Raw genomic sequence first — 27534 nt, 5'->3', positions numbered from 1 at the left:
AGCTTCTGTTTTTTGATTTGGAGGCAGGTTTGGCATTCCTTTTGACTGGTAAAGTGTGGAAGTGGAACCGGTAACCTTGGTCTATGGTTTGCAAAATCCACTTGTCTTTTGTGATATAGTGCCAGTTCTTCGAAAATAAGGTTAATTTTCCGCCTAATGGTGCTGCTATTTGTTCCCTGGTAGGCGGAGTTAGAATCAAGTCACTGTGATTGTGCTGTTGTAGTGGTAGTGGCTGTGTCTGTGCCTCTGTTATTACCTTGCCACTGTCGTCCTCTGTAGGCACCCCCTCTGGATTGATTTCTGCCTCTGGAATGTCTATTCCTGCCCCTTTGGGATCTTGTGGAGTCAGGAAAGGACCAATTTTTGGCAGGCCAGTTCCTGCTAAACCTTGGGGGCTGAACCTGCAAGAAATCTTTAACCGCTTGTACAGATTTTGCCTTTTCTTCCATTTTCTTCATTACCTGCTGGGCAGGTGTACCAAACAAACTGGTCTTATCCATAGGAGCATCTAATAACTTAGCTTTAACATGATCCGGTAAGACCTGTTCCTTCAGCCATGCATGTCTTCTTATCACTGTGCCAGTCATGGCTGATCTAAATGAAGCCTCCAGTGCATCATAGCCACATTTTAAGGAATGGTTACTAACCTGTTGTATGTTATTTACCATTTCTAATACATATTTCTTATCTATAGAGTCATCAGAGGATAGCTTTTTAGTTAACTGATCAAGCATAAACTCTTGGTATTGTATCATGTGAAACTGACAGTTTAAAGCTCTAGCTGAGAGAGTAGCTGAGGTGTAAACTTTTTGCCCCATCTGTCTAAAGACCTGGCTTCCCTTTCAGAAGGAATAGGGTTTTGCTGTGGTCGAGGCTACTGCCTTAGGCCCCTGGGATATAGTTTCGGGTCTGCAAGTGGGGCCTTGTATAGGTGATGATGAGTGTCTGGTACCCTGTAAAATCTATCTGGTTTGGCAGGGGCTGGAGGTAAGGAATCTGGTGCAGTGCAGACATCATTAAATGCATCGTCCACAACAGAGAGGACAGGAGGTATAGCTAAGGGCCTGTGTTGTGGAAGGTGCAGAAAAGTCCTAAGTCTTTTTCTGGAATCTGAGAAATCCTGTTCCTGCCATTGGAATTGTTCTCGCATGGCATGTAAGGTTTCCCCAAAGGAGAATTCTTCTGGTGGAGAAGCAGCTGGAATGGATTCTTCAGCATCTGAGTCTTCATAATTGGAGAAAGGAGCCTCTGGCTGGTCTGTAATATCTAAGTCATCCGCAGAATCATCAGAGGACACAGGCTCGGGGCTCTGCTCTAGGTCTCTTTTCTAGGGGCTGAGAGGCCCTGTCTGGGTGAGATTGAGATCCCCTAATTAAGGATATTAAATCTTCTGCCAGAGTAAGCATTTGTGAACTAGAAGTGGGCCTGGTTGAGGGGGGTTTAACAGGCACTGATTTAGTAGATTTGGCTGCTTTAGCCCTGGCAAAGGCCTTAATAGACATGGCTGCAGGAGGCCTAGCAGCACCACGTGCTGGGGTAGAGACATCCAAAGGGATGGTGTCTGATAAGTCACTAGTAACCACTGTTGTAGGTAAAATTTCTGAGGCCGATTCAAGTAAGGTAGCAGGAACCTCAGTAGTAGTCATTGATTCAGCTGTACTTTGATCAGTTTACTCGGTTTCGCCGAAACCGAGACACTGGTTTGCTTAACCATGGGTCCGCCTGACACCGCGGACCGCGAGTGTCGGTCTTTAGCTTTTTAACAATTTGGGTAGTCGGAGGATCCGACGGCATAATGTACGCAAAATCTGAGCCGAAAAACTGTTCAGCAAACTCCGACCGACGCCTAAGCGCGTCGGTTGAATGAGGCACAGGCGAACAGGCTGCTACGTCGTGGTCTGGGCCTAAACAAGGCAAACAGTAAGAGTGGAAATCTTTATGAGGTATTTGTTTCCCACAAGTTAAACAGTTATTGACTTTTTCTGACATCGGCTGAGGCAAGAAAGAGTTCCCAACGGGTACTTAGCTTTTAGAAGTCTTCAAGTAGTATTCGTAGTAGTAATCTCTGGATCTGACCGACCGGCACTTGCGAACAGCTTCTGCTTGCGCCACGCGCAAGAAAGACTGAGGAAAATGGCGTCGGCTGATGCCTTTATACCCGAAGACCAGCAGAGATGACGTCGGGTGAAGTGCGACATCAGCCGAAGCCGGACCCGGACTTTGGAATCCGGCCGACCGAAGGGCTGCCTGACGACAGGACAACCCAGTTGTTATGACTGCAGATGCATCCATGAAGGACATCATGAATGCTAGCTCTCTAGTGTGAATGTTTGATGTATGTTTGCTATAAATTTCACCACATAAAACATTTTGATGGGAATGCATTTTCTGCTTGCTTGTCACTAAAGTTATCATACATGTTTAACACAAGATTTACAAGCTTCCAGACATAGAATCCTTTTTTGGTTTAAAAAAGTCAGTATCCTGATTGTTTTTAATCACTGTTTACTGTGGTCATTTAATACTAAAGGAATACTATTTTAAACAGGTAGCTCTAACCTTATGACGAGTCAGTCAAACAGTCAGTATAAACTTCATGAAAGGGTCTAAGGCCAACACTTTTCTTTAACTTTCTATGTAAGTGCAAAATTAATTAGAAAAGAAAACATAAAAATGTATAGTACTCATATATTATATGAGCAATGGGTCAACTTACAAGATTCTAAGTTCTAATAAAGATAGGTTTACTAAAACATCCTGCACTAAAGATGCCAACAAATGATTTCTGGAAAATTCATTGGACATTTTCACAGTAAAATTATAACTGGCTATTTACTGTATCTCAATGTAAGCAACTTAAGTATTTATTTACTTATTAAGACCCTTAAATAAAGAAGATAATGTTTTTTAAGTTGACAGCTGGTGCAGATGCAAGGAATTGGTCTGCTCCATTGACACTCAGGATTAGGAATCAGAAAGAGGCACTGGAAGGGTTAAGCTGAATAGATAGGACAATCTCCTAACCTAGCTGGGGATGTGGAATTTTGTTGAACAGGGGCCTCTGCTAATGTAGCATGTTTCAGAAAAGGGGTAGTGACAAACGGTCGGTGCACAGCGCACAAAAATATACCTCGTCAGCTGACACTGTTGCATGCTACACCCTCCTGCATGGTAACTAACCTCATGGAGACCTCACTTTCTGGTGTTAGTCTGTCATTTGGGAAGTTGGAAGGTCCACTGGAAAGCTGCATCTGGGGTTTTTGAAGAGGAGTCAAGCAGAACCAGTCAATTAGCCACAAGTTCACAGTAGCTACATGGCTAGTGGAGAATGGAGAATGGAATGAAGTATAAAAATGCAGTAGATGAATGCAAATTATGAAAATTAAAAACAGATTCTCTATGAGGATTAAAATGGTGTCTTAAATGATAGAATTTAAGCAATGTCTTAAAGATGATTAATAAACATTTACACTGTGAAGATTGAAAACAGATTGTCTGAATTAAAATAGCTTCATATAAGAAGGCACTTAAGTGACATTTGGAAGCAGACCTTGAAAGTGTACATGCCTATCTGCAAAGTCAGCTGGTGTCAAAGGATAAGAGACAAACAACAAAATACTGCTAAGCCAAGTTTCCTAGATGGGTTATAATAACAGCTATCACTCCCTCATCTCAGTATCACTGGCAAGGCTTAAGGCATCAGGACATCCTTAAAATATGCACCCTGTTTCTGTAGAGCTTGAAAGACAAAATGTTAGAGCTTAGAAACTCAGTATGCTATAAATGGCAGCCAGTGTATATCCTGATGCAGATAATTCATGTGGCTAGGAATGACAGGAAGCAGACAAAAATTGGCTGCAGAAATATGCAATCAAGTCAGACCAACATCCAAGATAAGTAGCATTATAGCAATCAATATTAATCAAGATGGGAAGAATCACCACTGCAAAGTCCAGAGATGAAATTAGATGTGCATGACAGAAATAAGTTAGCCCAAAATAACAAGCGACCATCTGTGACAAAGGGGGATTAATGCCAGCACAGCTATCTGGAATGTTGTAAATAATTATACGTCATTTGTGAATATCAACATGATTTATATAAGATGCTTGTGTTACAAAAGTATTAGAACTGTATGTCATGTGTATATCAAACTGCTGGTACAGAAGTGTGTATTGAAAATTTGTTAGCTGTTTGAAATGTAACCACAGTGTGCCCTACTGGAACAGAACAGAAATGTATGTGCAATATTGCAACTGTTTAAATGTATATATTTTAATAGTGGAAACTGGAATACAGAAAGTTAACTTCAAAAAATTGCTGAAATTAAATTTATTTATGGCTATGCAATAAAAGATGGTATTTTTCAGCTTTCAGTGCAGCTAGAGACACTGAGTCTGTGGTGATAACCTTTCTGTATTGTCGTCAGAGTGAACTAATTACTAGTTTTGAAAGCATGCAGAAATGTAATTATTTTATGACTTCCAGCATCTGCCACAGATCTGAGGCCTATGTATTTTTACAGGTAGATGCTAAACACTGCTAGCTTTCAGCAGTGGGGTTTCACCTGGGCTAGAGTCAGATAACAAGAAATTATGTCATTCTGCAAGCTATACCAGCAGTAATATTTGAGATATTAACTTGAGAAGTCTCTTAGATAATGCATTCTGTATTCTGTCTTGGACTTGACAAGAACCATTCACCACACATCTGCCTTGCTATATAAGTAAGTTTCTAGGGTATAGTAACTCCCTTAGATACATCAGGAATATAATGAAGCTTAGTTCAGATATTTTTCATTATTTATTTGAGTCTGTCCTTCAGTGTTATTTTAAATATTTTCTGTGATTTTGGACTCTGATGTCACTGTGAATATATGTTTAGTATTGTCTTGTTCTTTTATTATTTATTATAAAATATATTTAAATCTTTTATTGTGGCTGATCTGTGTAGAGATATTTAAGTTTTGAGACTATTTGCATACTTATTTGTTGACACGGTGTGGGCCACTCCTAATAGCCTTGCTCTTGGTCGAACTACCATTTGTATTAATATTAATAATGACTGTGTGACGTCAGCAAATATTATTCCCACAATGCACTTTCAACTTGCGGTACTGTGAACAGTTCCAATAACCTCATTGTCATTAGGACACAGATAGTAAAGAGGCAGTTCAGAGGCTAGCAACAAAAATGGCATTAGTATTGTTAATTATGTTCTTAAACATCTTCATATCAACACTCATCTACTTGCACAAAGGTGTGGTGTCAATGGACGCTGGTAATTACAGACCCATAAAGCCTGACCAGTCTCATCTGTACGGCTATGGAAAGGATTATTATGGAAGTAATAAATAAGCATACAGGTAACCTACAAACTATTGATCCCAGTCCGTTCATATTTGTTAAGAGCAGATCCAGCCTGATCAACTTCTTCCAGAAGGTTATTAAAACAAGTGATGAGGAGAAATCAGCACACACCACAGATCTAAACTTTGCAAAAGCATTCTGCACCATCCCACATTCAGACATCATAGATAAACTCTTACAATTAAAAGTAAACCCCTATTGTAACTCAATGGATAGCAAACTACTTCACAAATTGGTAGCTCTACCTCCTGTAAAAGACCATCCACTAGCAGGGTACCCCAGGGTTCAGTCCTCTGGCCACTTTTCTTCAGCATTTGTTTTGCAGTTGTCAAAGCAAATGTTAAGGGTTTATGTTTGATCAAGTTTTCAGATAACCGTAGACTTGGTGCCATCATAAACTTCCCATAGCACACCAAGATGCTCCAAGATGGCCTTTCTCAAACAAATAGCTGATGTCAAAACCCTGGACTAAAACTAAATGCCAAGAAATGCATTATTGTGTCCTTCAGCAAGCATGACTTCACTTCACTTGCAACTATCACATTGACAACACACTACTGAGAATTGATCCCATAGTCGGGGATCTAGGAACCTAGGTCAATAACAAACTGTCCTTTGATCACCACATATCTACTATTGTAAGGAAGTCATTTTCATTGCACACAATACATCTAAAGTTATCGTATCCAAGTCCAGGGGTGTAATTATTCCATTGTACATGGCTCTCATTAGACTGATCCCAGAATATAATAACTATTTATAGGTACCTGTTCAAACACTTGTCACAAGTAAAATGACCTTAATGCTTTCCCAGTAAAAAATCAATAACTAAAAAATAAAAACTATGCAGACTTTCCAAATTTATACCACTTCCTTTGGTCTTCCACTCGGCATAAAGCAAAGGACTTTTCCTACTCTATTCAAATGTAATTTGGACAAACTGATGGAAAACCATAAATGAACCCCCAGTTTAACACCCATGTCTCTCAGTAAGACAGCTTGGCATAATGGTTTAATGGTTAAGGAAAGAGGCAACAAGTAAATGTCCCAGCATATCCTTTTTCTGCCCACCTCTGGGCTATTAAAACTGAAAAATATAAGGACTAAAAAAACTTCCATGGGAATGTAAGGCTATGCTTCTTAAAATCCACAGAGATCAATCAATCAATTTTAATCTGTCTTTAAAATATATACTTTTATGTTAAATGTGTCATCAGCAGCCAGATTTACTTGTACATATTTAATACCGAAAAGCTGCAGAGATGAAGCAATTCTGTAAACTATTAATTTAGAAATACAACATTGTATCGAAGTGCTGGCTGGATTTCAGAGAACGAGAAACTATGGTTAGTATAAGTGAACACAACAAAGTCAGAGCACATTCTGCAATATGATGATAAAGTATGTTTTCTTGACTAGAACTCATCTACTCTCCATCTGTTATATTTATGTTTAAGTGAGTGCCTTCCATTACTTACAAATGTCATTTCCTGGACAAATAACAAACTACTGCATGGAATTTTTATATGTAAACATAACATCTAATGTGACAATCACATGGCAGTGTAAAAGAATCTTGTAATATTCACAAAATATAACCAATATAAAAAGTTCAATTAAAAGCAGTTTTCTCAATTCATGGACACTTTTTTCCTTTCCTAACCTACGTATGCTACTGTTTTTTGCCTAATAACTAACCTCTACCATGGACTCATGCTGCAAAATGCTCCCACATCAGTCTTGTCACAGTAATATCTGGGCAATGTAACCCTTTTTCTACTGAAAAAACAAATATTCATTTGCAGGATAATAGCATTGTCCCCTCACAACAAGAGGTCCCCTGGTTTGATTCTCAGCTGGGGTACCTTCCATGCAGTGTCTGTATGTCCTCCCTGTGTTCATATGGGTGTCCTCCAGTTGATCCAGATTCCTTCCACATTCCAAAGACATGCAGTAGTTGGACTGGACACTCTAAATTGTCATAGGTGTGGATGTGTGTGCAAGTGTGTAATATGGTGTGCAAGAACTATGGAGGCAGCGCTAGCCATCAAGTGGTGTAAACCTTGACTCTAAATGATTGTCACTGTTGTAGTGCCACCCTGACCCCATATGGAAAAATGGGGAAAATGGATTCTGGATGGATGCATCCCCAGGTGGATCTAAATAAACAGCTAGTTTGACTTCTGGATCCATGCACTTGTACTTTAGTTGTGTTCCCAGAATGATGGCAGTACTTACGTTTCTATCTTCTAGAAATTGAAGAACTTTTGCTATGTTGTTCAGACGAAATATTCTGTGCTTAGACTCCTTGAAGTCTTGCAGCTGTATAGGAAACAAAAAATCAAAACTGAAACAGTGACTGTTTCAAGTGATTTCAATCCACTTTTCAATAACCACATCACTAAAAAAAGGTTAGAATATTTAATAAAATAATTCTACTAGTTACCTTAACAGCTGCATTTCACCACAAATAATTAAAGTGTTGATAAAAGAAAGCAAAGACAATGTGTGTGTTACATGCAAAGTGACTGAGGTATGTTAGTTGTAGGAACGTGGGCTGAAATTGCAAGACAGACTACACCCCAACAGCCACATTTTCTTACTGTCTGAATCTGCAAGTTGGTAAGTGAAAGCCTAGAAAATGATATAAAGCAAAAGAATGTTCTGCAATGGACCATTAATAAAATAGCCCTAACTAAATGAACACACAAAATACAAACTTATTGAAGTAGGGCAGTTTTACTCTGTATTAGCAAGATGAAAAGTATTCCATTTCCATACCTTCATTATGAGTTTATATCAGATATTTTAAACAGGAAATGACCGTGCTGCTCCATTTAACAAAATAAACAACAGACAAAATAACATGACACCACATCACTAATTAAGCCTGCTGTGGCCTTCTTTATACTTGGTATGAGCTACGTAGCATCCTCAAATGGAATCGTCAACTTATTCTCCTTCCTTTGAACTATTTGCTTCTGGCTGCCAGTCACTGTTTCACATTCTGAACAATTCCCACTTCATTTTACTCACACCCGTGTACCTACATCTGCTCACCTACATCCCCCCCATAGTTTGGAAATATATGTTCAGAAAAGAATAACTTATTGGAATTGCAAGTATCCATGTATACAGTTCAAAATATTTAAAAGAGGTGTGGGGGGCGAACTATATATACTAACTCCAGGGTCGCACTACAGTGGGGAAAAAGGCCATATATAACTTTCAGTGAAATGTGTTTCAGTGAATTGTGTTTTCAGTGAATTGTGCACAGTCAAATGTGTTTCTGTGAACATCTGTTTAAACAGTGGCTATAGAGACAGAAACTAATCAATGCTGCAAATGTATCTGTACTTTAGCTTAGGATACAGCTAATATGGCTATTTCATCTAAAGATTCAGGACTTCAGAATTAGGTTCATAGGTGTGTACTAGGCTAATAGCCCTGGAGCCTTTACAAGTCTAGCCCACAGAAGTGCCCTGGCATCGTACCGCCCGATGCTAGTTCCCAGTGCCTCTATCAAGCAGAGCCACTGAAGTGATCCCCGGGGTGAACTTTTTATTTCCCATCCACTCATCAAGATTTCTCTGCACTGTTTGACATGTATGGGAAGTCTATTCCAGAGCATTAGGGCAGCTTTTTTATTGTTTGATGGTAATGTATAATGTTTAAGTGCTGGTTACAACTGTAGGAAGCTAAACGGATTTGTTTCTGCACTGTGTAGTTGTGTATCATACATGTATAGTACAGTTTATTCTACTGCAAATATGGCTTGTCCATTAAAGAAAATGGTCTGAGAATATCAATCCATGTGCCCAAATAAGAGGGTGCTAAATAAAAACACAACGCCAATGAAGAACATGAATGTTCTTTACATGCTACAGAAGGCAGGCTTTGGACAGATGGTACAGGAATCTATTCATAAGAGGAAGTAATACCATTAATTCTCAAATGAGGACAATTACAGTACTTGCAGATGGCAGCAACTGGTGAACAAACTGCAGACAGTGTGTCTGCCTTTAAAAATTAACCAGTGTCAGGTCACATTAACGGATATGTGTAATGTGTTTAAAATGGATAGCTGCTTCTTCATGTCTGGATAGTATCCTTGAAAACCTCTAAAACTACACATGGAGGAAAAGTCAAGAAATAATACAAGAACATGAAGGCACATATCCTATTACAGAGCAATCAGCATACAGAAGAGCAGGAATGGAAATCAAACCAGAAGCAAAGATCAGGTGGGTAAAAGAAAGTTGCAACAAACAAAAGACATAATATAAAGTACAAGGCCAAAAGAAAATGAATGAAAACTGGAAAGAATCCAGTATAGAAAATATACATAACTGCTGGAACCACATGTTGGTCAAGATATATATAAACCACTTTTAGGTACAGGTTTAACCTTCGCTAACAATTCGGAACCTCAAATGTTCAAATATTTTTCAAAGTGCAATGGTGTTGCAATATAGCTCTGAAACACAACATATTAAAAATATCATTAGCAACAAGTAGAATACATTTAAAATTAATAATGATGTTTGAAATAAGGTTGGAAAAATCCTTTGTGTACAAAACATCAAAGAATTTAAAAAAAATACAATGATTACAGCAACAGAATGAAAACTGGGGACAAGAAAGCAAAAGCAACAATGTAGGTGTTGCAATCAATGTCCATGTATTTCTTTACTGGTAATGATGTATTGCTGAGTAAAAAACACAAAAACCAGCAATAAGGTAAACGGCCAGAATAAAAAATAACAAGCCAAAGAACAAATTCCAAATATGGACACGTTGAGTCAAAATGGCAAGCAGCAACGTAATTTATGAATCAACAATTCACAAAGCTTTCAGGAAACCCCTTTTTCAGTGTGTAAAACATGTCAAAATCACAATCCTTTTAAAACACTCGGACAAAACACAGCCCAATCACAATAAGACACATTAAAACTTCAATTAAAAATTAAAGATACAGTGAACATTAAAGTTACACCATACTCACTTGTTTCCCCTTAAGTATAGGTTTAATACTAGTGGCTGCATTCAAGCCTGGTTTATAATCTGCATCTAATAATGTAATTGATTCATATTCACAAACGTTTAGGTCATTGTTCAAGTCTCCACCTCTTCTACTTTTAAACTCAATGTCTATGACCTCAAACCAAAATTTATCTTCAGTGCCCCTTTCTGGTATGTTTAGCTAAAGCATTCGTGCTCACATTTCTCTCATATCAGACATGTCGGACTCATGTTCAGTAATTCTTTCCTTTAACTTCCTACATTTTCCTATACAGAATGCTGTACAAACTGCACAATTTGCTAAATATATTATACTGCAAGTATTATATGCAGCATAACTATTAAATACATACTTTCTAGCAGTGTTCGGATGTATAAATGTATTATTAGTTTCAATATCCTTACAACAAATACAACTATAACAAGGACAAGTTCCAACTTTAGTATTCTTTCATTGTATAGAATAGTATTTTACATCCTTGTAATATAGACGTGACCGTAGATTGGAGCAATTCTTTTATGCAAAATATGGTTTCTCACCTACAATTTTCTTTATCTCCGGCATGGTTGTACGGATATTCCAATTTTTCTCAATTACATTCCTAATGGCATAGGATTTCCTATTACATGTGGTGACGCACTTTATATAATCAGGCCTTTCATTTTTAGAGAAACCCATGTTACTGCCATTGTTGGCTGAAAAATATGGCTTAGAATTATAGCCTCTGACAGTTTGAACCTCATGTTGTATTTGTTGTAGCATGCAGGTATCATATCCTTGCTTCTTAAATTATATAATTGTTTCATTTGACTGGTCAGAATATTGTTTATCATTCATACTCAGACAACTAGCTCTTAGAAGATGGCTCTTTACCACACTTCTAAACCTGTGCAGTGCATGCATACTAGCCCCATGTAAATATCCACTTTCTTGTACTTCCTTTTTGTGCACCATAGCATTAATCTGGTCTTCCTGTCTCTTTAACTTAACATCTACATATTTAATACATTTATCAGAACATTCCATACTAAATTCCAAACAACTTGTAGTTTTGTTTACATAATGAGCAAAAGGTATAAGATCTTCAGTGTTACCATTCCAAAGCAAAAACACATCAACAAATCGTTTGTAAAATATCTTGTCCTTATATTCACCATTATATATATATATATATATATATATATATATATATATATATATATATATATATGGATTCCATACACTAGATCGAATTTTCAATAATTTGAAATAGTGCATGGAATGCACACTGCAGCGAAAGTGCACTTAATCGAAAGTGCACTTACGCGAAGTTCAGTACAATGAACTTGTGTTGTAATGAACTTCCATGCAGTACTCACAGACCTTAGGGTTAGGGTACGGGTCATAGTAAGGGGATAGCTTAGCTTTACTAACTATCCCCTTACCCTAACCCATGCCCTAACCTTAAGGTCCATGACTATCGCACCATAGTGGAGGACATAGCTTGTTTTTTATGTCCTCTACTGTGCTGCGGTGGTTTCGGTGAAGTGCACTTACGCAAAAGTTCACTTTTGTTAAAGTGAACTTTCGCAGAAGTGAGGCTTCCTATTACAAGTTCAAAGTAGTGAACTTTCGTTCTTGTAATAGGAATCCATATATATATATATATATATATATATATATATATATATATATATATATATATCTCTTCCCATTCAGATATTACAATATTTGCATAGGTGTTCGCCACTGGTGCACCCATGGCAGCACCTATTTTTTTGATAGTAGATTTGATCATAAAACAGGAATATATTATTTCCCAATACTAATTCTAATAACTCACATATAGTTCCTATTTTACTATTAGACAAAAGAGGTATTACCACTTAAGAAATGTCACACTGCTTCTATCCCCATATCTGTATGGATAACTGTAAATAACGATTTGATGTCTAATGTGACAAACAAAAAATTATTTACCATGTTCTTACTATCCCATGTATAGAATTGTGTCAAAAATTCTTCAGTGTCCTTTATATAATCTTATTCAAATAGCAACTCAGTGTAACTTGCAGGTAGTGAGAAATAGGCTGTGTTCCAGATAGTATAAGGTCTCATCGGGGGTGGGGGGGGGGGGCAAGTCTTTGTTGATTTTTGGAAGGCCATATATTACAGGTATTCTAGGGCAGGTAACAGTGAGAAAATGGAACAATTCAATATCAACATCATCATTAAGTTGCATATCGTAAATTGCTATATTACTATTGCTTATCATTCTTGATACGTCTAACCTATCAATGATAGCAACGGTCGTTCTGTCATTCAGAAACTCATACATGTGAGTATCGTACTTTTCTTCAGCTAAAATAATAACTGCCTCTCCCTTATCAGCTTGTTTTATAATGTCGCTTTTACTTTCCAAACAGTTCAAAGCTTCACTCTCTTGTAAAGTTAAATTATAATACCTTTTCCTATCTTTTGTTTCAAAACATTGTCTTGATTCCCATTCACATACCTCAGTAAATAATTGGGCAATTTACTGGTATAAACATACTAAATTTCTTACATACCTGCTTTCCTTCATAGGGTAAATCCTTAAAAGTGAGTTTCAAACTTAAGTTCCTAACGAACATTCTCAAATCAGTGATGGCATTTACTACCATGTCCACATTCGACGGAATAAATTTGAGACCTTTACTCAAAAACGATATGTCATATTCAAATAGAGGAAACCCAGACAAATTCACAACAGGTCCATTTTTTGTTGTTGCTTGGATTTGTTTCTGGTTTGCGGGCCTTTGCTGTTCCAATGTTTCCGACCATTGCCTCTCTGTTACGATCTGCCTCTGGAGCGGTCTTGTGATTCATTCCTGCTCCTCCCCTTCATTTCTGTAATTTGCAGTAATTTTAACTGCAGTAATGTTGGGTGTCTCTGATAAACCTCTTGTCGGGCAGTACCATTTGAATGGGATATTTGAGCAATTGGTGTTTCATCATTCATAGGAACAGCGCAATCCAAATAAACTTTAAAACAACGGAACTGTAATACAAAGGGGTGGTTTACATTTTTGTATGCCACACTTGCTCTTCTTCCTGTATCAGGAAGATCAAACACATATTTAGAAAAAGAATATAGGAACATAACTACAATACAGAAAAGAAAACCACAACCCCCCTCCCCCTTTATAAGTACTGTATTGTCTAATTTTGCTATTTTGGAAAAGGTACCAGTACATCCTAGGGGTGGTCAATGGGAGCAAAAGAGCTGGCATTGCAGATTAGGCTCAATGGCACCACAGCAGAAGGGTTAAATGATAACATGTCAGTTATGCAGCTTTGAAACTACAGACAGCAAAACTGTGACTCTGGTACTTCATTTCTTTTTGATATTTGTAAATACATACTATATTTATATTCCCTTACACTCTTCTAAACATTTTTCTGACTCTTCCATCTGAATTTTTTCCATCTTAATTTTTCATCTTTCATATTCCCTTGTTTCAATGACGATGCCTTTTCATGACATTACCATTAAGTTCTTTTTGACCAAATTGTTGTTCTGCATATAGATATTTTTTGTTAGGATATACCTTTAACATTCACATGAAATGACAATGACATTATGTGTGTATTTTACTTATTATTTTAATCAGTTTTTGTTTTATTCTTGATGAAACAGGTCTGATGAATTTCCTTACTTTTACAAGGATGAAACTCTAACCTTCTTCAATTTTTACTCTGCTGTTCGCATGATTTTAACATGGATTAGAATAAATATGTATACTTTACACCTGCCTGCTCACTTCTTATATTTCAGCAGCTTTGTCTTTTCTTTTTCTTGTTATTCTCTGAAAAAGCTTGGGGGGTGGGGGGCTAATAGGTACGAGGGTACCAACTGGCTTTCTGCAGTTAAAGCTGAAGTCTCTTTTTTGGCTGTTCTCTTGATGAGTTGGGGGGGTGGAGCTGTTATAAGAAGCTCATCACAGATGAAGTCTGAGATGCCAGTACAGCATGGCATGCTTAAAGAGCTAAAAGGTTGGGCACTTGATCAGGGACTGGCACCAGGAGTCAGCTATGGCTATGGAAAAGCTATGAATCCCAAGATTCACAGTAAAGAGTAAAAATGTCAGAGTAAAAATGCCAGATGTGACAAACTTTCACACACATGGAAGCAAAACAAGACACACTGGTAAGTTCAGACCCGAGAATCTGAGTTCAGCGATAAGTAATGTCATGGAATCACTTCAAATGGGAAAAAAACATCTAAGTAACAGTCAAAAAAGCAGAGTGTCCTGGCAACACAAATCCAAGTGAGTCACATCAGAAGGATATGAGAAGCACATCAACTTGTGAAGCTGTTAATGCAGACTGCCTAGAACCTAGCATGACAGATTTGTCATATCATTCAAAATTGCAAGCTAGCTTGAGAGAAATTCCTGGTGTGCGGTGGAAAGGGCGGACATTGGTTAAAGAAGATGGTGGACATTGGTTCATAGGTAGGTACTAGAGTATTTGCCCTAGGGCATAATTAAGCCTAGCCAAAATGCTGCGGCTTGCGCCTCCCATGTGATTTAGTTACCTGCACCTCTATTGAGCAGGGCCACAGAAGTGATTCCCAGGGTGAATTTCCTGTTCCCCATCCACTCATCAAAATTCTTCTTGAAGAGCGCAAATGAGGAGCTCTGTCTCACATATATGGGGACCATATTCCAGAGCAGGGGGAGTCTCTGGGACAGGAATCTGTCCCTCCAAGTCCTGTTTATTGCAGAGGTCAGGTTAAGGTCCCCTAGAGCGTGTAGCTCGGGTAGATTGGGATTTCCTTAGTTGGAGCATTTCCAGCAATTCGGGGTTTGACATAGCCTTGTATGTCAGGCAGAGATCACCTCTGAGTAGCCGATATGCAACCAAGTACAGTTGAAGTTTTTTTTTAGCCTGGTGGCATACGGCATCTGTTTTAGGCCCGTTATCCTCTTGGTGAGGTATTTTTGAGGCTTCTCCAGTTGTTGCAGGCGTCTAGTAAGGTACATCCCAAATGCGGCATTGTACTCAATAATGGGTCTAATGAGTGATGACTATAGGGGGACAATAACTTCCTTTTTTCAACATACAAACCCCTTTGTGATAAGGTGGGCCATGAAAAAGGATTTTCTAATCACCTTAGCGATGTGGTTATCGAAGGAGAGGTTACTGTCCACCTGGGTCTCTAAGTCCCTTATCACACTCTCTGTATTAAGTGAGCTGCCGCTTATGTGGTAATTCGTAGGTACTTGGTTTTTCCTGAGGGGGATAACAATGTACTTTTTGGCATTTAGCTTGAGGCTATGATTTTGGCACCATGTATCTGTTTCAGTGAGACCCTTTTGAAGGATATCTACGTCAGTAGGAGTCTCGATTATGGCACCTAGTTTTCAGTAGTCTGCAAACTTTGTTAACCATAGTCGCCCTGTGTTTGCTTGTACCTCGGAGAAGTAAATACCGAACAGGAGAGGTCCCAAGACTGAGCCCTGGGGTACTCCACTTGTCACCGGTTTGGAGTCGGACCTTGCATTTCTTATTTTCACTGTATGGGTTCTGTCCATGAGCCAGTTAGCAACCCATCTTGTAATGTAGGGGTTTATATTTAGGTTAGTGAGTTTGTCTAGAATTCCCAAGTGGGGAATGGTATCAAAAGCTTTCGCAAGGTCAAGGTATGCCATGTGGACCACCTTTCCTTCATCAATTGCTTTGGTGACTGTCTCGAAGAAGTCAACCAGGTTTAGAAGACAAGACCTGCCCTTTATGAAACCAAACTGAGTAGGGTCCAGGGTCTGTAGGTTCCCAATGTTGTTGTTTATGAGTTCCATGACGATGTGCTCCATGGCCTTGCAAATGAGGCTCGTCAAGCTGATGGGGTGATAGTTCCCGGGGTCAGTGGTGGCTCTTTCCTTGTGAATTGGGATGACCATTGCCATTCACCACTCGGTGGGCACATAGCCTGAGGTGAGGCTGTGGTTGAACATGGCACTTAGGTTAGGGATTACTTCATTTTGGAGTTCATGTAACACGCAGCCTAGGATGCTGTCTGGTCCCATGGATGCTTTGTTTTTTGCTTTAGAATGTGCCGTTCTCACCTGGGTGTCTGAGATTACGGGGGCAGTGCAATCTTCTGGTATAGATATGGGCCCTTTATGGGGTGAGGGAGGGGTAAACTTTGCACTGAACCTATCTGCCAGTATATTGGCAATATCAGTTGGTTCCTTGAATTTTGAACAGTTATGTTTTAGCTCACAGCAGATCTGAGAGTTGCCATTTATGGTCTTGACATAGCTAAAAATGCTTTGTGGTTGTCCTTGGTGTCCGTTACGATTTTTCTTTCAAAGTTCACCTTTGAGGATTTAATAAGGGATCTTAGCTTTTTGCTGAGGTTGGTCAGGGAGTCCTTCTATTCCTGGGTTTTTACTCTTTTTTGTAATAATTTCTTCCTTCTAATATAGAGCTTGTTTATGGCCAGGGTCTACCAGACTGTTTTCCTTTTTTGGAGGAATGGGTCTTGGTTTTGTTCGGGATAGCACGGTCCATGCACTCATGCAGGTGCTTGTAGAGTGCTTCTGTGTAGGCTACAGCAGATTCAACCAAGTTGTCATTCTGCATGGGAGTAACGAAGTTTGCCACCTCTGTCTTAAGTAGCATAAAGTTCGCTTTGGAGAAGTTTTTCGCTGTGGTTTCCTTTTGGGAGAAGGGTGGTATGTAAATATCGAGGGTGATGAGTTTATGGTCTGATCTAACCAACGAGGAATTTACTTCAGGCATGGAGCACTTGTTCCCCATGTTGGTGATGACCAAGTCCAGTAAATTGATGCCCCTTGTGGGGGTGTTGATAAGCTGGTCCAGGGCATTTGACACAATATATTCCAGGAAGCGTTGGGCAAAGATATTTGAGCTTGAGTAGTTTTCCCAGTTGATGTTTGGGTAATTGAAGTCACCCAGTATTAGGGTGTTTGGTTGGACTCTCATGTTTTCCAGTACCTCGAGGAACAAGAAGTGGGGGTCTTGTGGCAGGGAAGGTGGTCTGTAGCAAGCTACAATCTGGATTGCAGTTTTGCCCATTGTCAGTTGCACTTTGATCTCTGAGACATCGTACTTTGCAACTCGTCTGCAGGTGTGGTTATCCTTGATGAATATGGATACGCCACCTCCCTTGGTGTTTCAGTCCAGGCTTTGTGGTCGAAATGTGTGGTACGAGTTGTAGCCTGGAATTTCTGGGATGCTCCCTTGAGCCTTGAACCAGGTCTCAGTTACTGCACAAATATCTATGTTCTCCATTTTGAGAAGTGCCTCGAGTGAGTGTAGTTTGAGGTTTAAACTCCTGGCATTGAGTAGCATTACCCTCAGTTTTTTGTCACTGGAACATTATGGTGGTGGGTTTGTCTTTTGAGCCTTGCCTAAAAAAGGCACTATGGGGGTGGCAAGAGCCTTGGCCGGTATCCTGAATCCCAGAGGTGACAGGTGCAAGCCATCTCTGGCAAAGCATCGTGGCTTGTCGATCATGTCACCCCAGGCAGACAGACACTGGATCCCCTTTGAATGACACCAGAAGCTTAGCCATTTTGTTGAAATTTATAATTTTTCCTTGTACTGAGGTATTATTCTTGGTGATGGTAAGATGCTACTCAGGGCTAGGGTCATACCTGCCTTGGTTACATGATCAGAGAGCTCTTCCATGTCTCTTTTCATGCAGTCCAGGGAGGCAAGTCTCAGGTCATTCACACCAACATGGACTATGACAGAGTCATATTTGTACTTGTTATGGAGTGACCTGAGTGCCTGTATGATGTGGCGGATTCTGGCGCCTGACAGGCAGCTGACCGTAACCTTCTTTCTTGTCCAGCCTGGTGAGTGGGACATCAGTGTGCCTGACTATGGAGTCCCCTATTACAAGTGTGTTAGGTATGATGTTATGCCTTATGGGCTGTGGTTGTGTGGCCCACTGGTTTTGGAGGTTATGTGTCGGTTGCAGTGTGTTAGTGGGTGGAGGCTGCTTGCGTGTCTGCTTAGGAGGTCTCCGTTGTTTCCACAGATTTTTATTTAGAGCCTCCGAATATGTCTTTGTGTATCTATGTGTAGGATTTGCAGTTGCAGGTGTGGTGGGTCTATGTGTAGTATTGCAGGTTGTTACCCTCTCCTCTTGACTGTCTATTCCAGTCGTGGCTGGAGAGAGCTTTGCCTCAAGTTTGGCTGTGTAAGTGCATCTCTTGCAGATTTTGGTGTCATGTGGTAGGAGGAGAGGGTTGTCTGTGTACATGAGGCAGTTGTGACATTGCCTCAGGATGACCAGATTCATCAGGTGGACAGGAGAATACACTGGGAACTGGCCTTTGGACATGCCTGAATGGGTTGAGGAACTTTTTCTAGTTTGTCTGAATGGATTGAGGAACTTTTTCTTGTTAAGCTGGTGGGAGAGTAGTTTGACTGTTCCCTACAACAGATGTGAGGGTTTGATTGCTGTAGCTTATTAGGGCCTCTTTCACTTTTTGAGCAAGTGCGGTTCTGAAAGTACTGATATGAGTGGTAAAATTGAAAGAACTGGCTAGTACTAAGGGAAAAACTGAAGAGCAGACTCTGTGGAGCCAGGGATAGTTTAACCCTAGCTAACCGCTGCTGCGCTATGCACAAAGCCACGCAAATGCAGTTTTTATATCAGAAAGATAAAAGAGAGAGAAATTAGCCCAAAATAGCCAATAAAACTACAATTTCTGGGCTGAAACCACTCCTCCAAGGACAGGTAGGCTGTTCAAAGCTCCCCACTCTCACTGGTGAACAGAGTAACTTCCTTCTATCCATGTAAGGTATAGGCAACACAGAAGCTTAAACACAGTCCAGGTACCAGCAAACATCTGAAAACTGGACTTTTCTAGCTTAGAAAGGCGGGAAATAGAAGATTTTTTTTTTCAAAAATATAGTTGATACAACAAAAAAAACACTTTTGAAGTATAAGAACGGCTATTGTACTTGAGTGTGAAGCCAAATACAATTAAATAATACAATATAAGACAAAAATAACTTTTTAAAAGTGCAAATGCAGTAAATAAGTGCAAATGCAGTTGAAAACGAGCTATTAGAGTATCAGTAAATGCCAGAAACAGAGCGTTTAGGCGGTATTAACAATAAACAGCAAGAAAAAACAGATGAATAGCACTGTTTCACGTAATGTACTCCAAAAAAATGATAATTAATGAATATTGCATTCATTCTTTCTTGACAGATACTGCAAAAGAATCAGAAGGAAAATTACATCTCTTTGCAGACAATATGAAGGTCTTTAACAACACTGATATGTAGAGAGATCTAAAAAGATGAATAGAGATGTAAAAGGCTGACAAAATGATCAGAAGTGCATCCAGATGGACACATCATCAAAAATATGCGAAAAGTACTTAATTAAATGACAAGAGGTATAATTTAGTAATAATGGACATTCAGGTGTGGGTAATGCAGGACATACTCAAAGCTAGTATACTTTAATGAAAAGGGCAGAACATACTCAAAGCTAGTATGGTTTAATGAAAAGGGCAACACCCAAGTGATCAACCAAATCCAGACATGGGTAAATCCTGTATTATGAACACTTGGTCATGAGTTACTGCTATCACACAATGACATCAGGGATGTCACTGTAAGAATGGACTCTTCCACCTGTTTGAGGGATGTCTGCATGTACTGAAAATTTACATGCTGACACGAACAATACATCATTTAAATGTAGAGTATAACAGTTTTTAAGTACTGTATATTATTCTGCTTTGAGGAGCAGTATTCTGTTATATGAGAGTGGGATATAGTATTTTAAATGGTACTGTTCAATTTTTTTGTGCTAACAGCATGGAGTAGAAGTAAAAATGCAGCGGTGGTACAGCGGTAGCGTTGTTGCCTCACAGCAAGAGGTTCTTCTGTTCGATTCTCAGCTGGAGTGCCTTCTGTGTGGAGTCTGCATGTCCTCCCCACAGTCGAGTGGCCTCCGAAAGACATATATGAATGGGCATGCCTTCGCTGAAGGTTGGGCATCGGGCTGGCAACTCGGCACCATAAAAATCTACTGCCAATAATTAGCTGACCAGAGTTCCACTGTGGCGACCCCTAACCGTGAAAAGCCAAAAAGACAAACAAGACAAACAAGCATGGAGTAGAAGTAATGGCAGCTTCTTTTAAGTGGCTACAGCTAAAGGAATTTCAGTGTGTGTGTGTGTGTGTGTGTGTGTGTGTGTGTGTGTGTGTGTGTGTGTGTGTGTGTGTGTGTGTGTGTGTGTAGGCTTGCTTTTCATTTTTGGAATTTTACCCATAGTTAAGGGTAAATTTAAAACTGGCACACTGACTACTGTGTCAACAACATGGAGGTCCATGATTTTAATTTTTAATTTGGTTTTATTGTTTAATACATAACATGGGCAAAAGGTGAATCAGATGCCCAGATTTACAAGATGCTTAGGTCTGATTAAAATTTAGAAACCAATCAGCCCATCTGTGCCAGTCTCAGAGTTTTTCTTAACTTTGCTCAATCTCTGCTTGACTCAGACTAAGAAATATCGGACAAGATACAGTCAACGATAATTAACTCAGTATTGCTTTTTGGTACTACTGTGTCATGAAACAAAAACTTTGACAAAATTCCTTTCACAATACTCACATTTTCTGTGATGTGTTGATGTCCTTCCTTAAGGACTACATTACCAGTACTTTCTTTTGAGAAATTCCGAATACATTTGTAAAAATCGTTCTTGTTATCACAAGTATGAGTATCTAAGGTTTTGTCATAAGATACTTTTGAGTGGTATATTTTACTTCTCAGTCTTGGTAGAAGTTAATGAGCTCAGTTGGGAGCATATCACAATTACTGCTGTGGGGAGCATATTATGATTACTGCTGTGGGGAGCATGTTACGATCACTGCGGTGGGGAGCCTATTTCATGATTACTGCTGTGGGGAGCATATTATGATTACTGCTGTGGGGAGCACATTACAATCACTGCTGTGGGGAGCATACTACAATCACTGCTGTGGGGAGCCTATTATGATTACTGCTGTGGGGAGCATATTACGATCACTGCTGTGGGGAGCCTATTTTATGATTACTGCTGTGGGGAGCCTATTATGATCACTGCTGTGGGGAGCCCATTATGATCACTGCTGTGGGGAGCCTATTATGATTACTGCTTTTTATTTTACATTTGTTACCGGGAAAGTTTGACTGGACACGTATCCATTTTCAGCGGAGGCCCGGTGAGAAAAGCTCCAATAGCATGTCATGAAGAAATTACACAAGAATATCATATAGAGATACAGGTTCCATAGAAACATAAGTTATGTATAGATTAACAATTCCTTTAGTAAAGTCAGCATACAGCATTCTAGTAGTTGGGTTTATATAGAATATAAAATCTAAACACAAGAAAAAAAAATTTTTTTGTCTTTCTAAATTATGAGTACTCTCAATATTTTGTTACAGAAATAACTAGTGATTATTAAGCTATACAGTAAAAGGAATTAGGGGACCTTTAGTAGAATCCTTGAACATGGTATTGTTGCAAATTAACCTGGGGAGTAGCATGAACAAAGCCAACTGTTTGAGAAGTGGGTTCTCAGGAGTTTCTTAAATTGAATAGTAAAGGTAGTGGAGATTATTTGGCTAGGTAGTGAGTTCCAGGTTTTGGCAATAGTGTAGGCAAAGACAGATTTGCCAGCATAATTTCTGTGTCTGATAACACTTATTAGGTTCTGAGAACTAGATTCTAAGGCTCTGGAAGGGATGTGGGGGTTAATTATACTTTGAAGTGCATGTTGTTTTTCTGGAAGGTAGAAGAGATTATGCGCTATTGTGAGTTGATTAAACAGAAGTAGTTGAGGTCGCTTGAGCCAATTGAGTTGGTTAGGGGTGAGACAGTGGTGGGATTTGTATGAAGTGTCAGTAGCAAACTTGGCTATTTTGTTATAACAAGATTCAATTTGTTCAAATCACTCTGGCTGAGATTAGTAAGGCTGGGAGAGGCATACAGAAGGATGGATAAGAGATGAGTTCTTGCAATAGTAGCTTTGGTTTGTTTAGTTATAAAGTGTTTGTTCCTATAGAGACGTCCTATTTTGTTATTAACTTTCTTAATGGTTTGTGCTGCATGGATGTCAAATTTGAGGTTATTATTTATTTCTACACCTAACAGTTTAGTGTGTGCAGTTGGAGTGATTTGAATGTTATCTTTTGAGTGAATGGTGAAAGTGTTGTTGAGGGGAGGAGCATGACCTGGGTCAAAAATAATTAATTTAGTTTTTTTGGGGGTTAAGAATAAGTTTGATGTTTGTGAATCATGTTTTGGCTACAGTAAAAGTGTTTTGGGTGAGGATTTGCAGTCCCTTTAATGTGGGGGCAGCACTTATAAGGGTGATCTCATCTGTGTATTGTACTACTGATGCTGAGAGTGAGGAGGAATTGATTTGGTTGGTGAATAGTGGAACAATAGTGGGCCAAGGATGAATCCTTGAGGGATGCCTATGGATGCTGGTAACAGGGGGGATAGCTCGTCATGCCATAGGACTGCCTGCTGTTTTCCAGATAAGTAGCTAGTAAACCATGATATAGTGGTGGGGCTGAGGCTTAGGGTAGATAAAGTTTGGAGAAGAATGTTATGGTCTACCATGTCAAAGGTTTTAGATAAGTGTAAGAAAATGGAAGATACAAATAGTCCCTTGTTTTCTATTGTGGTTAACTATATCTGTAAATGATAGTAATGCTTTGGTGGTGCTGTGGGATGGTCTAAAGCCATGCTGAGTTTTGGAGATTAAGTTGTTTTGTAACAGGTGCCAAAGTAGTTGGGAATGTACAACTCTCTCTAATAATTTGGATAGAGGTGAGAGTATTGCTATTGGGAGGTAGTTGGTGAGTTCTAAGGAGTTGCCCCTTTTGTGCAGTGGAATAATGTGTGATGTTTTCCAAAGGGTGGGGACTTTGAATTCTGCAAGTGACCTCTTTATGAAGATGGACATGGGATAGGCTATGATATCTGCTGCTATCTGAAGGAATTCGGCTGGTAGGGTGTCAGCAGCTAGTGTGGTTGGTTTGAGTTTCTTAAGGAGTTTTGAAATAATTTTAGTGGGTACAGGATGTAGGGAAAAGTTGGTGGTACTGTTTTGAGTAGTAAGGTGGGTTTTGCTAGCACCTGATATAGACCTGCTAGTGGTATTGAGTGCATTAGTAAGGGTTTGGACTGTTTCGGTAAAGAACTTGTTAAATTGTGTGGGAATGTTGTCATGGTTGTTTGGTAGTACTGGGGTTGGGGTGGTGGCTTTACCTGGGTGGATTATGCCATTTATTGTAGCCCAAAATTTCTTAGGGTTGTTGGCATATTTTTCCTGCGTGTTTTTGTAGTAGTAGTTACTTTTGTCTAGTTTGATTTGTTTTTTGTCTTTGTTTCGAAGTTCTTGGTAGGTTTGCCTCAGATTACTGGTGTTGATGTTCTTCGTGTTTCACTGTTGCAGTCATTACATTTCGGTAATCTGCTGGCAGGTTGCCCTCAGTCCACCTGAATAACGAAGTCTTGAGTCCTGCATTGATTGCTGTCTCCTCTTCCATGACGTCAGGTCATCAGGGGTATAAAACATGCAGCCGATGGCATTTTATTCAGTCTTTCTTGCCATGCGATGCCTGAAGCAGAAGCAGTTCGCAAGTGCCAGTTGGCCAACTCCTGAAATTTTCATATTCGAGTTTCAGAACCGAAGTCTTCAAACTAAAGCTAAGTACCCCATTGGGGAAACTATTTCTTGCTCCTTACCGATGTCAGTAAAAGTTAACAATTGCATTACTTGTGGGAAGCAAATACCTCATAAGGATTTTCATTTGTGGGTATTAAACATAGTATCCCAGGGGTGCAGATTTCATTTCCATACTTTGCCAATCCCAAATGGATTGCCGGATCTGCCACAAAACCAGTGGGCAGAGGCCCAGAAACAAGTCATGTCCCTCATGGATATGGGGGATATTCAACCAGTACCAGAAAAAGGAAAAAGGACAAGGTTTTTATTCAAGACTTTTCCTGGTACCCAAAAAAGATAATTTTTGGTGTCCAATACTGGACTTATCGATTCTGAACACGTACCTGGACATTCCAAAATTCAAAATGCTGACTTTACAACAGCTGCCTATGCTAGGCAGGAATGCTTGGTTAGTAACTCTAGACTTAAAAGATGCATACCTACATATCCCAATAAGGGAATCATGCAGAAGATACCTCTGCTTCAAAGCAGGTTTTTTGCATTACCAATTCTCTGCACTGCCCTTTGGCTTATCTACTGTGTGGGTCTTTACAAAGTGCCTGGCACCAACTATTGCATTCTGCAGACAAAAAAGCATTCAAATATATCCTTATCTGGATGATTGTCTCATTCAAGCAGAGGACAAGGACACTCTTCTTCAACATCTGGAGTTTGTAAAAAGGTGTCTAGTATGCCTGAGGTACACCATAAACGAAAAGGAATAACAACTGGTACCCTCTCAAATAATTACATTCCTGGGTGCAAGCTTGAATACAACTGTCCAGATGGCTTACCTCATGCCAGACAAACAAAGGCAACTGACAACATATAACAAATGGCAACAAAACCCAGTTATCTGCAAGACAAATTCTGCAGGTTTGGGGTATATGGCATCCTGCATTCTACTAATTCCATATGTGAGACTGCATATGAGGAAACTTCAATGGCACCTAAAAAGTTTATGGAGTCAACATTATCACAGCCTGGAAACTATGATTCCTCTCATTCCCTGCCTACAACAGGAGTTTGTTTGGTGGGCAGAGACATGTCACCAAAACAAGGGACTGTCATTCACTCTACCCCCTGCCACCCAAACCCTAACTACAAATGCATCAGACTATGCTTGGGGGGCCCACCTGGCAGGGAGATGCATTCAGGGCAAATGGAGCCCAAATCAAATGCATCTGCATACCAACCAGAAAGAGATGCTAGCTGTTCAGAATGCTCTGATAGCCTTCAAGGACTTACTTCATCCAGGACAGCTACTGATAAAGATGGATAACACCACAGTTATGTGGTACATAAACAAGCAGGGGGGTACACATCCCTACCCCCTTTGCAGACTAGCCATGACTTTGTGGAACACAGCCTTGACTTACCAAAGACATCTTTCAAGCTCAATTCCTGCCAGGAAAGCAGACGACCTAAGCAGAAATCTTATGGACCTGCACAAATGGAAACTGGATCCACAAATCTTCAGCATGTTAACACAGAAATGGGGGAGCCCAGACGAAGATCTATTTTCCTCTCCCCAAAATCATCAGTTGGACCAATTCTGCACAAGAACTCATCACAAAAAAGCATGGAAAGTGGATGCTCTATCCTTCAGTTGGAAAAACCTATCAGTCTAGGCCTTTCCCCCTCTGCCTCTGCTCTCCAAGGTCTTGCTAAAAGTCAGACAGGAAAAAACAAAAATGATCCTGATTGCTCTGGACTGGCCTCGCCAGCACTGGTACCTTCTTCTAAGGAATATATGTCTCACCTTCCTACGTGGTACTTGCCTCAAATACCTCATCTACTTTCTCAGCAGAACTATCAAATTATGCACACTCAGATCCAAACTCTGAATCTTGCAGCATGGCTAATCAACTAATTATTCAAACACCTCTCAGTAAATCTGTGAGGGATGTCATTTTGGAAGCCAGAAGGCCTAGTACTAGAAAATCTTATGCTGAAAAATGGAAGAGATTCTTTGCTTGGAACCAGACACAAGGAATAGACACAGTAAAGCCCAATATTCCTCAGCTTTTACAATATTTGACTGAGATGCTTTTCAAGGGCCTATCTTTTTCTTCAATAAAAATCCATGCCTCCGCCATCTCGGCTCATCACAACACAGAGCCTCCCCTCTTTTCTCATCCACTGCTTAAACAGTATCTTAGAGGGACCAAAGATTTAAGGCCTCCCAGAAGAGCACCAACTCCTGCATGGGACCTCAATGTTGTGCTGGAAAAACTCACCCTACCTCCTTTTGAACCAGCAGCTACTGCGGATATAAAACTTCTACCTTGGAAAACAGCTTTCCTTTTGGCAGTCACTTCAGCAAGAAGGGTTTCAGAACTACAGGCTCTCATGGCAGTGGAACCTTTTATTATATTTTACCCGGACAAGGTGTCCCTCAGGACCAATCCTTCTTTTATGCCTAAGGTGGTATCCAGTGTGGCTCTTAACCAGACCATTCATCTACCAACTTTTTACCCAAATCCACAGAACAAGGGGGAGCGTATTCTGCATTCATTGGATGTACACAGACAACTAAGATTCTACTTAAATAGGACCAAACCTCTAAGAAAGTCTGAACAACTACTGATAGCATTTGCTGCAGGATCAGAGGGGAAGGCTATATCAAAGCAGACTATTTCTAAATGGATAAGCCACTGCATTCGTTTCTGCTATTTACACCATGGTAAACCTGTGCCCAAGGGGATCAGATCACATTCCACCAGGGCTGCCTCTACCTCAGCAGCTTTTCTCAGAGGAGTTCCAACCAAAGACATTCTAGAGGCTGCTACTTGGAGCTCTGATCATACCTTCACAAAGCATTATCATTTGCCTCTCTTCTCCAAATCCAGGGCAGGCTTTGCCACTGCAGTCCTGCAGGGCCTTATAGCCACTCCTAATGCTGTTTAATTCCATCCTCCCATCCATAGCTTTGGGATTCTACCCAAATGTAATAACTGCAACAGTGAAACACAAAGAACATAGTACAGTTGTGTACACTTACCATAAATGTAGATGTTCGAGTGTATTCACTGTTGCAGTCTGGGTTACCCACCCGCCATCCCCCTTTTCTATACCTTTTCTTTCCTTCACTATGTACTAAAGCCTTTGTGGTGTATTTGCTGTTAGATGAAGGTAACGTTTATGTTTCTAAAAGTGCATTTATATATATTTACTGTTTGTTTATATATATATATATATATTTTTTTTTTCCCTCCCCATTTGGGGGGCACCTGACATCTGGGGCAAGAAAAACTAAATAAAATGGCGTCGGCTGCATGTTTTATACCCCTGACGACCTGACGTCATGGAAGAGGAGACAGCAACTGATGCAGGACCCAAGACTTTGTTATTCAGGCCAACAGGGGGCAACCTGCCAGCAGATTACCC

General features: G+C 39.8%; 1 protein-coding gene across 1 annotated transcript in view; it reads right to left on the bottom strand.

The window, feature by feature from the left end:
• Positions 1-27534, bottom strand: part of CLMN (calmin) — a 1136927-nt gene that overhangs the window by 561935 nt on the left and 547458 nt on the right. The window contains exon 4 of the mRNA XM_044073600.1: positions 7608-7691. Coding sequence (XP_043929535.1) covers positions 7608-7691 — 84 coding nt within the window. The remainder of the gene's footprint in view (positions 1-7607; positions 7692-27534) is intronic.

Source organism: Protopterus annectens, chromosome 6.part0 (genome assembly GCF_019279795.1).
Source record: "Protopterus annectens isolate FY-2018-M chromosome 6.part0, PAN1.0, whole genome shotgun sequence".
NCBI classification, from domain to species: Eukaryota; Metazoa; Chordata; order Ceratodontiformes; family Protopteridae; genus Protopterus; species Protopterus annectens.
This window is presented reverse-complemented; position numbering and strand designations above follow the sequence as displayed.